At 34.3% G+C, this 16,216-nt stretch overlaps 2 protein-coding genes across 2 annotated transcripts; both read left to right on the forward strand.

The window, feature by feature from the left end:
* Positions 1–926: 926 nt before the first annotated feature.
* Positions 927–2,155, forward strand: LOC113708013 (protein PHOSPHATE-INDUCED 1-like). Its single transcript, XM_027230441.2, has one exon. It carries the CDS (start codon positions 1,027–1,029, stop codon positions 1,993–1,995), a length of 969 nt encoding a protein of 322 aa, XP_027086242.1. The 5' UTR covers positions 927–1,026; the 3' UTR covers positions 1,996–2,155.
* Positions 2,156–6,941: 4,786 nt separating this feature from the next.
* LOC113707622 (F-box protein SKIP19) lies at positions 6,942–11,180 on the forward strand. Its single transcript, XM_027229885.2, has 3 exons — positions 6,942–7,469; positions 9,994–10,627; positions 10,815–11,180. Exons 1-2 carry the CDS (start codon positions 7,087–7,089, stop codon positions 10,619–10,621), a joined length of 1,011 nt encoding a protein of 336 aa, XP_027085686.1. The 5' UTR covers positions 6,942–7,086; the 3' UTR covers positions 10,622–10,627; positions 10,815–11,180.
* The last annotated feature ends 5,036 nt before the right edge of the window (positions 11,181–16,216 follow it).

Below are 16,216 nucleotides of genomic sequence, written 5' to 3' on the forward strand. Positions count from 1 at the left end.
ATAATCTTATCTCTTAACGTTCCTTTCTGGTTACTCAGACACAACGTTCTTTTGTTAATGTTCATTCTGTTACTTTCTGGTTACTTAGCACAATGTTTTTTGTTAACATTCATTCTGTTACACAAAGTTAGGCACACATTTTTTGTTACATAAAGTTTTATCTCTTATCCTCTCCAATATATTCTTTCTTACGCCTATAAATATCAGCTGCTCCTACTTTGGAAAGTGCACTTACAGCTTATAGTAGAATCATCCTGGCAGCTCTATTCTTCTCCTTCTTTCTCTCAAAATTTCTTTGCTCCCCTCTATTGTATTTACACAACGTTTGCTAGTTCTGATCTTCCTTATTTACAACAAGAAGACGGATTGTTTAATCTTGAGAAAACATTTTTAACTTCCTGAAATAGTTTCTTAAAGCAACGTTATCAAGCATGACTCAAACTTCCTTGTCTGCAATTTTGTTAGCATTGTTCGAATTATTTTTTCAACACCATTAACCTTAGCGTGCAGTTGCCACCCTCATCCGGCTGGACTAGGAAGTTCCATTCCATTCAATACTACTTTTGCACTGTGCAAGAAGTAACCAACTCAATAGTCAAAACCAACGGAGCTGGATTTTTGGAACCTTTCGACTTTAGGCTGCCCGTCCAGCAATGCTCATCAATTGTGCACTGGCTGGAAAGCACCTCAATTGCCATAAAATTCTATCCAAGGGGTCAATGCCCACTTGGGAACTATGGCCAGTTAAGATATACAGCAAGAAACACAATAAATAACAACGCGTTGTCTAATTGGCACATTGCTCATCCAAGTCAAGTGCCTAACTTGATCCATTTTCTTCTTTCTAGGAACCTTCTTGCCTCATCCCCTAACTTCTAACTATATAAAGGCCTTCCAAGTTCTAATGCCTTTCACTCTAAGCCAAACCTCACAAATCACTTTAGGACATCATCTTGCATTCTTCTTTATCCACCTTTTTCTTTATTACTACCAATATCTTCCATCATTCTTCAAGGTTAAACCATAATGGCCTTGACTATTCCAATGAAGATCACAATGCATATGTTACTTTTTGCATTTTTCCTCACTTTTGCATCTGCAGGGAGGATGCTTAGCAAGTCAGGCCCAGAACAAGATCTCATGGTTTTCAAATACCACAATGGTCCTCTTCTCACAGGAAAGATCTCGATCAACCTCATTTGGTATGGAAAATTCAGTCCCTCTCAAAGGGCCATCATTGCTGATTTCATCACCTCATTATCCTCCTCTACGCATTCCTCCCAAGTCATCCAACCATCGGTCGCCACGTGGTGGAAGAACATTGAGAAATACTACACCTCAATCAAATCCAAGAAACCCTCCACTCTCCAACTCTGTTTGGGCCACCAAATTTTGGATGAAAATTACTCCTTAGGCAAATCCCTCAAAATGCAACAAATTGAACAATTGGCAGCAACGGGTGATCAAATGAACGCCATCAACATGGTCTTGACTTCATCTGACGTGGCAGTTGAAGGATTCTGCTCGAGCAAATGTGGGACCCACGGTTCTCTCCGATCGAAAACCGCTACAGTTAGAGGCAAAAGCCCAAAGCTTGCTTACATTTGGGTTGGGAATTCTGAGACCCAATGCCCAGGTCAATGTGCCTGGCCATTCCACCAGCCGACTTATGGACCACAGAGCCCACCTTTGGTTGCACCCAACAATGATGTGGGCTTGGATGGGATGATCATCAATTTGGCTAGTCTATTGGCCGGCACTGTCACCAACCCCTTTGGAAATGGGTATTTTCAGGGTCCAGCTGATGCCCCGCTTGAGGCGGCCGCCGCATGTCCCGGAATTTATGGCAAAGGAGCCTATCCGGGCTACGCAGGGGAGTTGAAGGTTGATGCTACAACTGGTGCTAGCTATAATGCACATGGGAGCAATGCGCGCAAGTATCTACTTCCAGCGATCTATGATCCCTTAACCTCCACTTGTTCCACTTTAGTTTGAAGAGTGAAGAAAAAAAGAAGATAAATGTAGCCTATAGGAAAAAAAATGTAGTCCATTAGAGATTTTGATGTATAGATGCTGTAGATTAAATTGATTCATTCATTCATTCGTTAACGTTAAAACAGTAGAAGTAATACTACTTTATTATATATTTTGTCCACTTCCTTTTGCCTTCTAATCTGTTCAATCACACTCCTAGATAACTTCGTAATGACTTCTTTGGAACAAAAACATACATTTTTTTTCAGTAAGTAAATAGATTTTGAATTGATGATCTCCTATTTATGTTACACTCCTTCTCATCTTATTATCCAACCCAGCCTCAAGAAAAAAAAAACTATTTTAGTTCTTGAAAAAATAGTAAAAAATGATGTGTAAATAGGATTACATATTACTAAAATGACATGAATGAAAAAAATGCTTTTTTTGGACGCTTTATATTTTTTTTTTATGGTGCATTAGAATTTAGAACAAAGCTCCTTCTACCTACACTGCAGTTGAAGCACCTAAAGGAGAATTTGGTGTCTTTCCGGATAGTAATGGAAGCAGTCGTCCCTACAATGCCATCTCTATTGATCCTTATAGGTCACTTCTCTATTAAAATATGAAAAAAAAAAAAAAACTCTTCCAGTGCTTTGAACACCAAGTCAGTCTTCATGAATATATTCTGTCAGTTCTTCAAATAAATCTAATACAAAAGAAAAAAAAAAAAAGCAAAAACCCATGTCTCCAACTTAAGGAAATAAAGAATGCAAAAATAGAAAAGAAAAATGTTAAAAGAGATTGCTTCTATGGGATAAACGAATCTAATCAAATCAAACACTCTAATGTTCAAACTTATTTGATTATTTTAACAAATTTGAAATTTTATTTATTTATTTGTCGAATTGAATTTGAATGAACTTCTTATTGAATTTAAAAGTTACCGAATATAAAATATTGTTCAAACTTAATTTAATTAGTTGACAAGCCAAGATCAATTGACCTCTTACCAAACCAGGTTGGATTCGAATATCGAGTAGTTTAGTTCATAGCTTAATCCAAATTGCTCCTCCACCTCTCCCTCTCTTTTTTCGTTTCAGTTGTCTATAAAATGCAATTGGTCTTCCTCCGCTGCAATGTGCTAAGCCTTTCCCGGCATCTACCCCTCAAGTCAACTGAATGTAACCTAGGGAATTTCACATATATTATAGGGTAAACGGGCCTTTAAAATATACACCTGTTCGGCAAAAGTTTTGTCACTATGGTCAGATCGACTAGTCATACTTCATCCTCTTGGCTCCCTCCCAACCCCAAACCGCCCAATTTTTATTGTTTTTCGTTTTTCTTTGAAAGGAATCAATTTTTTTATTTTTTCGGAAAAGAAGGAATCAAGTTTCTAATTTCCTAGTGGAGTGTCAAAAGTTAATTCGATATGGTTTCCTTATTAAGGGTCGACCATATATAAAAGGTACAATTTCACATAAATCCACCGAGTTTTACGACAATTTCATTGACCTCTCTTCAGAATTATGAGATTCAATTTTATAGATCCATATCCGCTGAAATCATATCCACTTCAACCTCCAAAAGCAAAACAATAAAGATGCATATCCACTTCAATTCCAAAAATGACTTCGCATCAATAGGAGCAGTATTTCACAGCAAGCAGTAGTATCATATTTAGCAAAGTTTGATTCCAAGAAATTAGTTATGGCCTGCACAAGATGCCACGCTTTTTTTATGCTATAAGGGTCCTCTTGTTACATGATCTTGAACCTTAGAGTGGCAATTCATTGAAGTAGAGTTATTAGCAATTAGCTCAGATCAAGCCCTAAAAAATTTTGTGGTCTTACAATAATTGCTGGTCTGATTTGATTGTCTTGCATGATTATCTTGATATGTGTTAGCATCTTTAACCTATGCATAAGCGTTTTCTGGTCCATGTATGGTCATGACAATTTTTCTTGACGTAAATTATTTTTTGTTATTCTAGCAGCTTTTGACATAATTTTCTGGGATGCACGAAATATAAACATTATCCTTTTTGAAGATCTACTGTCTAGTATTTATGGTTGAAAGCTAGGAGGGAGAATGACTGATTTTGGTAGCTAAGCTAAAGAAGAATCCAGTTCTCGTAGGATTGCAAGGATTCTATACGCTGAGATCTAAGATATGATTAAAGAGGAGGGTTTGGATAGAGATGGTCTTTTTTTGGGGTAAAAAGGATACTTTACGTACCAATATGTGCATATATGCACTAATGGCTGTAAGTACATCAAACATGGTACATATATATTAATTTGAAAATAAATTGATACAGTATATTAGAAAGATAGAATTATAGTTTTGGTCCTCAATATTTGACTGGTGTGCTATATTGGTTCTTAATGTTCGTCTTAAGTAAATCTAGTCCTTAAAGTTTTTAATTTTAGGCATCTTTAAAGCAACAAATGGAAATATGAGAATGAATTTGCACCTTTGATCTCTAGTATTTTGATTTTGAGCCATTATATTCTCCTAAATTTCGAACAGTAACATTAAAGGTTTTAGAATGAAATGAGATGTAAATTAGAAAGAAATTGTATTAGATGAGTAATAAGAATTTAGATTAAATTTATGTTTCTTCTTTTTTTTTTCTTAGTTAATTTATTCGTGTCATTAAAATACAATTAAGTAAATTAAGTGATAAAGATAAAGAGTTAATCATAGGTATATTTATTCACTTAGAATTTAGTGTTAGTGATTTGCTTAGACAGTGTTTGTTTGCCAGAAAAAAGGAAGGAAAGTGATGAAAATAACTTTTGCTGCAAGTTTTGAATGTTTGTTTGTCAAGAAACTTATAGGACCCATCACATAAATTTTTTCCATAACTGCGCATTTTCTTATCTAAATTTTTTCAACTAAATAGATTTCTTTTACAACTCCTTTTGTCTAAACTACTTCCTCCATTCTAAGCTTCTACATAAATTAGAATATCTTAGAATTTACAATTCAAACAACCAACTTGAGTTACGCATTTTATTCTTATTTTATTTTGACAATTAATGAATTAGTAATTTATTGAATTTATATGATGTTAGTATTTTTTTCTTTTACATTTATATGACATTAGTATTAGGGAAAATCGTTTAAAACGTTCCTCACATTTTGTAAAATGACTTTTTTCGTCCCTTACTTATAAAAGTGTAATTTTACGTCTCTTACAAATTCATATTGGTCAAATTTGATACCCACTTAGGTTTCCAACTAGTTTTTTGTTCGAATCCATCACGTACCTTGCATGTGATCATTTTTTAAAGGTAAAATTATCAAATTAATTTTATACAATTCGATCCATAGTCCCTCATATTTCACAAAATAAATTTTTTCTTCCCTCACATTTTACAAAATGAATTTTTTCATCCCTCATTGATCATGTGTATGAATAGTTTTTTTCAAAATCTATATATGTATCTATTTAATTTCACTTGAACAATACAAATAGCACGTGTATGACTACCATTAGCCTATTTAGATGAAATCAAATAATTTCGACATTGTCAAGTATTTATATCGAATTAAAATTGGATAAAAAAATAATCAAAGAAAAAGTATGATAAAAAGAAGTAAGTGATTGGCACTTTCAAATTTTAAAACAATTACAAAGTAAGTAATTCAATTGTCGGTCTTAAAGGTGGCGAGTAGAAATTTCAAATTTAAATTGCAATTCATTAGCATGACTATAGAATTCGAATTAGGACCCATTAATTGGATGGCCTTATTATACAACTCAATAAATACATTATTACTAAAAGAGAAAAGGCCACAAATATTGAACAAATTCATATGGTGAAATCAAATAAATATATTCATGGGTTTAAAATAAAATTATTAGTTTTAAACTCATGTATATATTTATTGAATAGCATGTATATAAATCAAATAGAGATATATTACATGTTATTCGTATTATTCAAGTGAAATTAATTAGATATATACACGAATTAAAAAAAAAAAACTATTCATACACATAGTCAATGAGGGATAAAAAATTTTCATTTTATAAAATATGAGGAATAAAAAATTAATTTTGTACAATGTGAGGGACGAAAAAATTCATTTTGCGAAATGTAAGGGATTATGGATTAGATTATAAAATTTGATTTGACAAATTTACCCCTAAAAAATAATCACGTGCAAGACACGTGATGGATTCCGACTAAAAACTAGTTGGAAACCTAGGTAGGGACCAAATTTGATCAATGTAAATTTGTAAGAGACGTAAAATTATACTTTTAAAAGTAAGGGACGAAAAAAGTTATTTTACAAAATGTGAGGGATGTTTTGAATGATTTTCCCTTAATATTATATATGTGTGTGTGTGAACTTATTATTAAAGAATGTGATTAATTTTCAGGTAAACAACTCTTCCAATATGCAAAATGTTATAATTATTACATGTTTTTACATATATTAATTATAAACACAAAAAATGAAGATTTCCATTTTTTGTATATTGTGTTTTAGCCAACTTTAATCTAACTTGTATGTAACTTTGACGTATTGACAAAAAAAAGTCACCATGTGTGCGTGAGGCCGGCTGAGACGGTAGGATGGTTTCATCCCATATCGAGAGTGTGTGAGGTAGTGCCCTTAGACTTAAGGTCCATAGGAGCACATTCCTGTCACCAATTAATTGGATGAATGTTTTTTATAGGTCCCCTTTAGGTTCAACCCTTGAAGTGTTTTAACCAATTTTAATCTAATTTGTGTGTAACTTTGACGTATTGACAAAAAAAACAAACAAAAAAGAATATGCTAGCCAATTTTTTTGTGACTTTCTAACTAAACAAACACAAGAATTTATATTTTCTTGCATCATTTTCTTATTAACCAAACACACGTAAAAAAATTAATTTCCTTTTTCTTTATTTTATTTCATTTCATTTTACTTTTTCCAGGACGAACTTTCTTGCGCGTCTTCCCCCGTCAAACAAACAGTGCTTTAGTTTAGCAATGCTACTTCACACTCCTACAGTTCCAAAACCAGAAGACCCTGACTCCATCCGTCAATGCGAAAAGTTTCCAACCATTTCCTGAATTTCTACTCGGGACACTGAAACCCTAAACATGATAGGAAGAAAGAAAAATCTCAAAATCAAACAAGTATGGCGAAGAAAAGGTTCATCAGCATCCACTTCAGTATCGGCCCGGCCTCCCCCGCCGCCGTGGACAGAGCTGCCACGGGACATAACGGCCAACATATTGCAGAGACTGTCGGTAGTCGATATACTGGAGAGTGCACAGAAAGTGTGTACGACCTGGCGCAGTGTTTGCCTTGATCCTGCCATGTGGCGAGTGATTGACATGTATGATTGTGCGGATTACGAGGATGAGCCTTACGATATGGAAATCATGGTCCAGCACGCTGTGGATCGGAGCCAGGGCCAGTTGGTTGATATCAGCATTGGGTCTATTGGTACTGATGAATTGCTTGAGTATATTGCTGAAAGGTAGATTTGTTGATGAAACTTGAATTTTCATTTGTATTTAGATTTGTATCTGAATTTATGTGCAGGATTATGAGTTTGTTGCACTTTGGTTTAGTTTAACTTAATTAGCTTTATGCAAATTAGGGTTATTTTTGAATATTTAGGGAGGTTAGAGTAAGGATAAAGGTAATCATTCTAGGGAAAAATTGGTGAAAATGGTGCTCCATATCTTAATTTGTAAAGAAGGTGTAATTTGGGTCCATTTATTATGAAGTGCATTGATGCTGAATTTTGTATAAAATGTAAATTACTTTGTAGCAATATATTTCTACAGAAATATATGCTTGAATGTAAATTGTGCTGCAAAGTTTAAAATTGCGGCTTCTTTGCAAATTAAGTTTTGAGGCACAGAATTTTTGAAAAGTTTCCCTTTGAGTAATTGAGGAGGATTCTTTGTGGTACACTGGCCAGTGATAATGTACCACATCAGCATTTTGTTTTTTCTGTCCCATGGTAATTGTGATTCATTGAGTGTGCGCAATTTTTGTGTATCATTGCACTAATCAATTGATAAGCATTTAAAAATGGTACCATAACTTCGGGAGTATGAGGTGAAATGGAGCAATGGGCTTGTTTTGTGGTCCATTAGCAGTGCGTACTTTGTATTGTGCATGACCTGGATTGAGATGTTGTCTATGTTCTATGATATATGAAGCACTCTTGGAGTCATGAGCTGTCATTCTGAATCTTGTTGTTGATGCTTAGTGCTAGTCCCTTTGTCCCTTTGTTAGCAAAGTTACTTCAAATAGTGGTGCCAGCATTAGAGGAGGAAGAAGAAGAAAAGGATAGAAAGAAAAAACTGTGTGTTTTGGGATATTTCGATGTGTGTATTTTAAAAAGTTGGGGTGTTTTTAGAGGGTTCCTGTAGACAAAGCTGTAAAAAAGCTTGTCTATTGAAAACACCCTAAAAACAGGGGTCCCAAACAGAGCCGTTATTTTCTTTAATATTGTTTTGTCCTTTTAATTTAAATTGCAATTGGATTAGTTCTTTTTAACACATCTTCAAAATGGAATGGTTGCATTTTCTTTTCATTTTTTCCCCTACACGTTTGTAGTGTGTTCTTGAGATTAATACTGTTTCCTGGTACTTGGATGCCGAGATGAAATCTCTCCTTGCTGACCGTTCTCTCTCTACTTTGTTGATGAGGCTTAAAACCTTGAGCTTTTGCCTTGATTTTGTTTCTGTTAGTCTTGTAGGTTATGGTCAGTATGCCTAGTTTATTGACAGTTATACAGTTGACTCTATGGTGATTTTGATGATGATTGGTTATATTATTGCACTGTTGGTGGTAAATCTTGTTTGGTGAGATTGTGGAACATAATGAGTATCCCTGTCTATGGGCAAAAGCTGTTCTGACTTTCACAGGCATAATTCTTTGATTTCCCCCTGTGTCATGTATAGGAGCCAAAGAGTTGTGACTTAATTCTTCAATGGTAGACAGCATTTGTTGCTGGCGTTCTCAGAAAGTTTATCCCATACCTGTTCAATGTCTTGATTTGGTGGTTGATTTAGATTAACCTTGCATATCCTTGGATGGAGAAGTGAACCCAATTGTCTGTAGTGTTGGTTGTCATCCAGGAAGAACAAACCATTTTATAAAGGTTCGCCTGTAAATCACTTTATGAGGTTTGGCATCTTTGGAATTATACTTTTGTGCCTCTCCAAAACAGAGTTACATCCGCTGTCTGCCTATGTTTTATAATTTAGATGAAGTAATTCTTTTCAGGATATGACTACATCTCCTAGCTTTAAAAAAATTAAAAATGAAGAAGAAGAAAAGGACCTCTGCTTCCCCACTGATTTGCTCCAAAATATTTCTCATATGGGTTATTTAGATTCCAAGAAGACTTCATGCTAATCTATGATACTAAACTTTAAGGTGAGTTACTTTATTTTCAAAAAACGAACAGGTGGTTTCTGTAATTATGAATAAGGTAGTCTAATTAACCTCTGTATAGGTTGTCCTTTGAGGAATCAACAATCATGATCAGGTATAAGTAATTGCAATTGATTTCTCTAGTTGTCAAAGTATATCTACAATGTCCTTTTTCTTTTTTATTTTTTTCCCTGCATGGCCTATTTGCAATTTCAAGCTGCAATGTAAATTTCTTGTCATGTTATAGTTAGCTTTACAGATTATATTCTTTTGGTAGTACCGTTCTTTTCTTTTTTTTCTTGTCTAAATTCTTTATACAACTTTTTGCATTTTCCCCATTTATAGTAACCTTATTTTCTTTTATCCGGCATAATACGAGATTGCACATGCGGCCTTATGTTGTTTTGGATTATGTCAGGTTTTAACTGAAGAATCACAATATAATTATCAATTTCCTATGCCCATTAATATATTTCTTAGGGCCTTGCTTGCCACCAAGCCCTGAACCATGTAAAAGTTTGCTTACCATGAATGTTGTCCTATGCAAATTTGTAAATGGAACCAGTTTAATGTCTTGCCTTTGTTTTGTCTTTGCAACTTTTATACAGGTCAGGCAAGCTTAAGCGCCTTCGGCTTGCCTTTTGTGATAGTATAAGTGGTGAAGGTTTGACAGAAGCTGTTAAAAGATTACCTTTGTTGGAGGAGCTGCACCTTTTCTTTATCTCCATGCCCAGTGAAGCCCTTGAAATAGTTGGCTGCTCTTGCCCTTTGTTAAAGTCATTTACAATAAACACGAGAAGCAATGAACTGCCACATCAAGAATGTGATAAGGAGGCAGCTGCTATTGCAAAAACCATGCCAGGATTACACCACCTTCATCTCTTGGGAAATAAGATGACAAATGAAGGCTTGAAAGCTATTCTTGATAACTGTGCAAAACTGGAATCACTAGATCTTCGGAAATGTTATTATGTTAACCTGGATGGTGATCTAGGAAAACGATGCTCTCAAGAAATTACACATCTGAGGCTCCCTAATGACTCCACGGCAGATTATGAGTTTGATGAAGAACTTGATGACTGTGAAGGACTTCATTACTCTGATTCATTTGATGTCTACTCCTCTGGGATTTCTGACTTTGATGTTTCTGACTATGATTATTATTTTGATGATTTTGAGGACTTCACTCTCTGGGACATGGATTCTGACTATGCAGCTTTCCTTGGGCTCTGTTAATAGATGGTAAGAATAGCTATATTTTGGACTCTTCATTTTATAACCTCGTGCACATTTTTGTCATGGCCACTATTTTAGTTTCTTGGTAGATTATTCTCTTTATGCACTTGTTTGCAAAGTGTAGAAGGAATCATCCTTTTGTACGCTATCAGCCAAGCAGCTTCACTTGTGGTTGCTATTTGGTGCTTTGTAGGTCCCTATTAGCTGCATCTATCATGCATGTGATGCTAGTCCATCCACTGGAGCAGCTGCAGGAAATTTCGATTGAAAGGGCTCTAGCCTTTTCTGTTCTTTGCAAATTGTTTCTGTTTGGTGCTCTGCGGCCAGGAGCATTTTGGACTCCAAAATTCCCTTACTGCGGGGTAGACCTTCAGGACACCAGCCCATGGCTTTGCATATATGTACTTTCTTCCTAATCCCTGTGCGTGGGTATTTAAGCTTGTTTTAATACTGTCTTGTGGCTGTTGTTAAATTTGCACCTTATGGAGACGGCAATGCCCTGTCTCTCTTTTTTACATAATGTGCCCATCCTTTGAAATTTTACTTCGAATATTTTCCATGGACGGAATTACAATTTTTTGTTTTACGGGTTGCCAAACGGGTACTTGATAAGAGGAGCTTTACGTGTTAAGATTTTTGGTAAAGTTAAATCATGGATATATCGATATACACAGGGTAATAAACGTGACCGTATGTGATCCATAGGGGCAATAAATTTGTGTACATTGAGGAGCAAATTAACAATACCATCGAGTATCAGTAGGACTTTTTTTTTTTTAATTTATCATCGGCATACAATAGTCATGCATTGCCTCGTTAATCCTCCAACTAAGGGAACAAGCCATTTTTGGAAGCAAAATCAATAAAAATTGATACTTGTAGGTGTAGCTGTCAAAATAGATGAATTGGGTGTTAGGTATAAATGGATTAACCTTATTATATCTATTAAGTAAATGCGTTCAAATGGGTTGGGTGTCATATGGGTGTAAGTTGCCCAATTATCCATTTATTAACTCTTCTAACTTTTTTAGTTAGATTATCTCATCACTTTTTACTGATATAAATAATGGCACAGAGGACCTTTAACTAATAAAAGCACAGTTATTAAATCCGGCTCAAGAAGTAACTCGATGAAGGAGGTGGATCAACGGGTCATTAGTTCAACCAGTGGGTGAGTGGTACTAGTTGAACTTGTACCATCCAATATATTTAAATATTATATTTTTTATATAAAACATATGATATAAATTGTAATAAACAATGTCACAGTAAATGCTCATTTAATTTAATTCGTTGTAGAATAAGTAATTCATATAAGAATTAATAAAACATAAATTTATTAGTAATCCACAAAATTTCAAGTGTAAAATTTTATCCGTATTTAATGTAATTATCTAGTTTATTTACAAATTTTTAAGGTCAAAAAATTATTAAAAATAATATTTGTCTTTAAAATGAATTATGTAATACGTTATTTTTTTAAATCCATTTTCCAAAAAAAAAAATTTGTTTTAGAGAAATAAAAAAAGGATAGAATTGACAAAACGTTCATATATTATAAGAAAGCTACTTTACTAACATATAACAAGTAGTCTGGTGATGAGTATACTATAGTTATATGCCTAAGGTCTCAAGTTTGAATTTTAACAAGAGCTTATTAAAATTTTTTTCACAATCCCACTTCGTTGACAAAATCGGCCAGGTTCACGGCTTAATCCGATTGAACTGTCAGATCATTAGCCAATCAACAGGTTCTATGCTTAAACTGTTCAATTAGAAGCCCATCCCGGTCCAATAACCGGTTCACCGGGTTGAATGATTCGACTACTGAGTTGGACCAAGTTTAATAACTATGGATAAAAGTAATGGCATAGAAAGGTTCTTGAATTTTAGTGACAACAAAAAAAGTTTTTGGGTGTTGCCATATACTCTTTTTTTAAATGGGTCTAATTGGGTTACCCAATTAGATTCAACTTGGAAATAATAGGTTATCCAAAACCATTTATTCACGGGTCGACTTGGATGACTCAATGCATATGGCTCAAGATTAACAGCTATACTTGTAGGTATAGTAAAATTTGAGGAAGATTCTAAAGTGCTTTTTTTGGGTATCATTTGTTCAAATAAAATACATCCTTGATGGTGAAATAAGTGTCTTTTGATCCTTATATAGTAACGTTACAATTTTAAAACTTTAAAATTCAAACTACTATCATCATTAAGAGATACTTGTTAAAGGGAATGATACGCTAAAAGGATTATAGATTTTTTCAATACATGATTGTGTAATTGATGGCATTTTCAATAGGATTAAAGGGAATGATACGCTAAAAGGATTATATAGATTTTTTCAAAACATGATTGTGTAATTGACGGCATATTCAATAGGATTAAATACCGGCTAAAGGTTACTTGCAGGTAATTCGATGAAGGACATGAGTAATTTGTTGGGCTAGACTATCCATATGCAGTATTGGTAGGATTATACGGTTTGATTAGTAAGTTTGCTACATTGCTCTTAAATTCATTCGTGCAATTTCCACAAAAAAAATTAATTTATCATAAAAGATGACAAAAAAGGGAACTTAAAGAGACATAAGACGTTCTGGAGGTTATATATTAGAAGATGATAGTTACTAAAAGGTCATGGAATTTGCCATGATGGTATTTTGCTTAAAAACCAAAAATTTAAAAAAAAATTGAAAAAAATGAAAATTATGGGAAATAGTGGGAGTTAATTTAGAACATTTGTCAATGGCAAAAAATCCTATAAAACTTTGGGTCCTTATGAATTAGGTATTTTTAGGGGTATATTTAAAAAATTTATTATAACATTGTATTTGAAAACTTTCAACTGTAGATGGTTAGTCTGGATTAGGTGCTCTTAGGATGATTTTGAGATGTTTTTAAAATTTAAAATTTTATTGGATGAATTTTTTAAATTTGTTAAAATGTTTTTACCACCTTCACCTACCACTGCCGCCACCTCGCCTCCTCCACCGCCCTTCCTTCTCCAACCTCCTCTCCCTTTTCTCTTCTCTTCCACTTCCTCAACAACCTCCTTTGGTTGTAGTTGCAACCAAAGGGAGAGAGAGGGGAGAGGGGCCACCAGGCAACCCCCTCCCCTCTCTCTTTCTCTGGTCATGGTTGCGACCCCAATTAGATAGGAAGGTAGGAGAGGAGAGGTTGCCAAGAAAGGGGAAGGTAGGGGAGAAGAGGTGGGAGGAAGAAGGGAAAGGAGGACGAAGAAAAAGGAGGGAGAGAGAAGAGAGAGGAAGGAGAGGAAGAAGGAGGAAAGAGGAAAAAGAGGAGGGAAAGAGAAGAGAGAAGGGAGGAAGAAGGGGGAGGGGCAGTGGTGGCGGTAGAAAAGGAGAGGTGGTGGTGGTGGGTAGTAGGTGGGAAAAGGAAAAGATAGTAGATTATTTATTTACTTATTTGTGTTTTTGAAAATATTTTTAGAATTTGTTACAGTAGATTTCAAAAATAAAAAGTAGTTGGGAGGAGCTAAATTAACACCATATACTTTTAGGATTTTTCTAATGGGTGCCCATTAGACATTTGTTAACACACTTAACCTATCATGTATATATATATATATATATACTAACAATTATTACCTTTCCTTGCATTAATAATTATTAAAATTTTTCAACCACCTCCACTCTCCAATGCTGCCATCTCCCCTCCTCCATTGCCCCTTCTTCTCCAACCTCCTCTCTCTTCCCTTTTCCTCCCTTTCTTTCTTTGCTCTCCTTCCTCCCCTCTCTCATCTCTTCTCTTCCTCTTCTTCAGCAACCTCTCCTCTAATCATGGTTGCAACCAAAGGGAGAGAGAAGGGAGGGGGCTGCCAGGCAACACCTTCCTCTCTTTTTTCCTTTGGTCGTGGTCATGATCCCAATTAGATAGGGAGGAAGGGGAGGAGGGCTTGCCAGGGAAGGGCAGGATAGGGGATGAGAGGATGAAGGAAGAAGGGAAGGAGGAGGAAAGAGAAAGGAGAGAGAGGAGAGAGGAGGAGGGAAGGGAAGGGGCAGTGATGGCGGTAGAGAAGGAGATATGGTAGTGGTGGGTAGTGGGTGGGAGAAAGAAGAGATAATAGATTATTTATTTACTTATTTGTGTTTTTGGAAATGTTTTAGAGTTTGTTACTGTAAATTTCAAAAATAAAAAGTAGTTGGGAGGAGCTAAATCCACACCATATGCTTTTAGGGTTTTTCTAATGGATGCCAATTAGACACTTGTTAACACACCTAACTTATCATGTGTATATATATATATATATATATATATAATAATTATTGCCTTTCCTTACTTTTATATACTTTTCCTGTTTAATCTTATCTACCTTTCCTTGTATTTATTTACTTTCTCTAATTAATTTTATATTTTAAAAAATATGACACCTGAAATATATCTTAATGAGTGTTCAATAAACACCCTATAGACAGACCCATACTTTTATTGGACGTTAATGCCTTAAGGTTTTATACATTAAAACAAAACATTTTATGGTATTTAGGTTATCTTTTTACATTATGACAATAGGGAACAACGATATCTTTTCTAAAGAAAAAAAATCCATATGTTAATCTTTATGTTTAGTTCTATATAGAAATTCCTTCCACTATTTATTTTATTCCAGAATTTGTGCTTCTCTAAAGCTGCTTTATTTTTTCCCTCTTTCCTTATATGAACTACTACTTTTTTTTTTTGTTGAACTTCTTTTAACACTAATTTATAGATAATCAAGTGGAGGATATGAATATGGAGATGTCAATATGTTTGTATATTCTATCTTGAAAATCGCTTAGATTTTGATTTTATGGAATTGAAATATATATGTGGTGCTTTTACATGTTTGTTCATAATTGAAAAATCTAGATTGCTAAATGAAATTTTAAATTAAAAATAATATTCACATGCACTTGTAAAATGTCTGAAAATATTCTCTTTTGTGATGTAAATTTTTTTTTTCACTTTTTGCTCGATAAATATATGTTTCTTGAAACACTTAAAGAATCAAATAAACTTAAAAGTTAAGGGTATTCTTGTTCAATGATTATATGGGATGTGAATTTTAGTCTCTCCCAATTGGTTTCCATAATATACTTATACGAATTAATTCACAAATATAACATACCCAAAGCTCTATGTTTTTGTCTCAATTCAAAAGTTTAATGTTGGAATAGATTGTTTACCCAAAAAAGGGATTGATTTTTACTTTTTGATACACGTAAATATAATAACCATATTTTGGTGTTTTGATGTTTCTTTCCTTCAATGTGACCGATACTTCCTAATAAGTTTGATCAGGGCATATCGGGCTAGGAACATGAAAGACATTTTGGTAAGTAAACATATTCCTAATTTCGGTGACCATCCGAACCAGGTGGTAAGTGGTGAAAATCTGCTATTAATAGTGGAACTTGAAATTGACTATTCTTCTATTTTTAGTTATGTAGAATTTTATAGGGTGGGATTTTTGGTCCCTCTCCTGGAAGCCCACTTGAAAGTAGGTTTTAGATTTGCATTTTCTGTTGCTAATTTGCTAATTTTTTCTTGGTTTATGTCTATGGAAATTCCACTCTTCCCCCTAGA

This window comes from Coffea arabica, chromosome 9c, assembly GCF_036785885.1.
Source record: "Coffea arabica cultivar ET-39 chromosome 9c, Coffea Arabica ET-39 HiFi, whole genome shotgun sequence".
In the NCBI taxonomy this organism is placed as follows: Eukaryota; Viridiplantae; Streptophyta; class Magnoliopsida; order Gentianales; family Rubiaceae; genus Coffea; species Coffea arabica.

Excerpts from the sequence above, each read along its gene's own strand:
- LOC113708013 (XM_027230441.2), top strand. The coding sequence starts at position 1,027 with ATGGCCTTGACTATTCCAATGAAGATCACAATGCATATGTTACTTTTT.
- LOC113707622 (XM_027229885.2), top strand. The coding sequence starts at position 7,087 with ATGATAGGAAGAAAGAAAAATCTCAAAATCAAACAAGTATGGCGAAGA. Across the intron at positions 7,470-9,993 it reads CTTGAGTATATTGCTGAAAG|GTCAGGCAAGCTTAAGCGCC; the intron begins GTAGATTTGTTG and ends ACTTTTATACAG.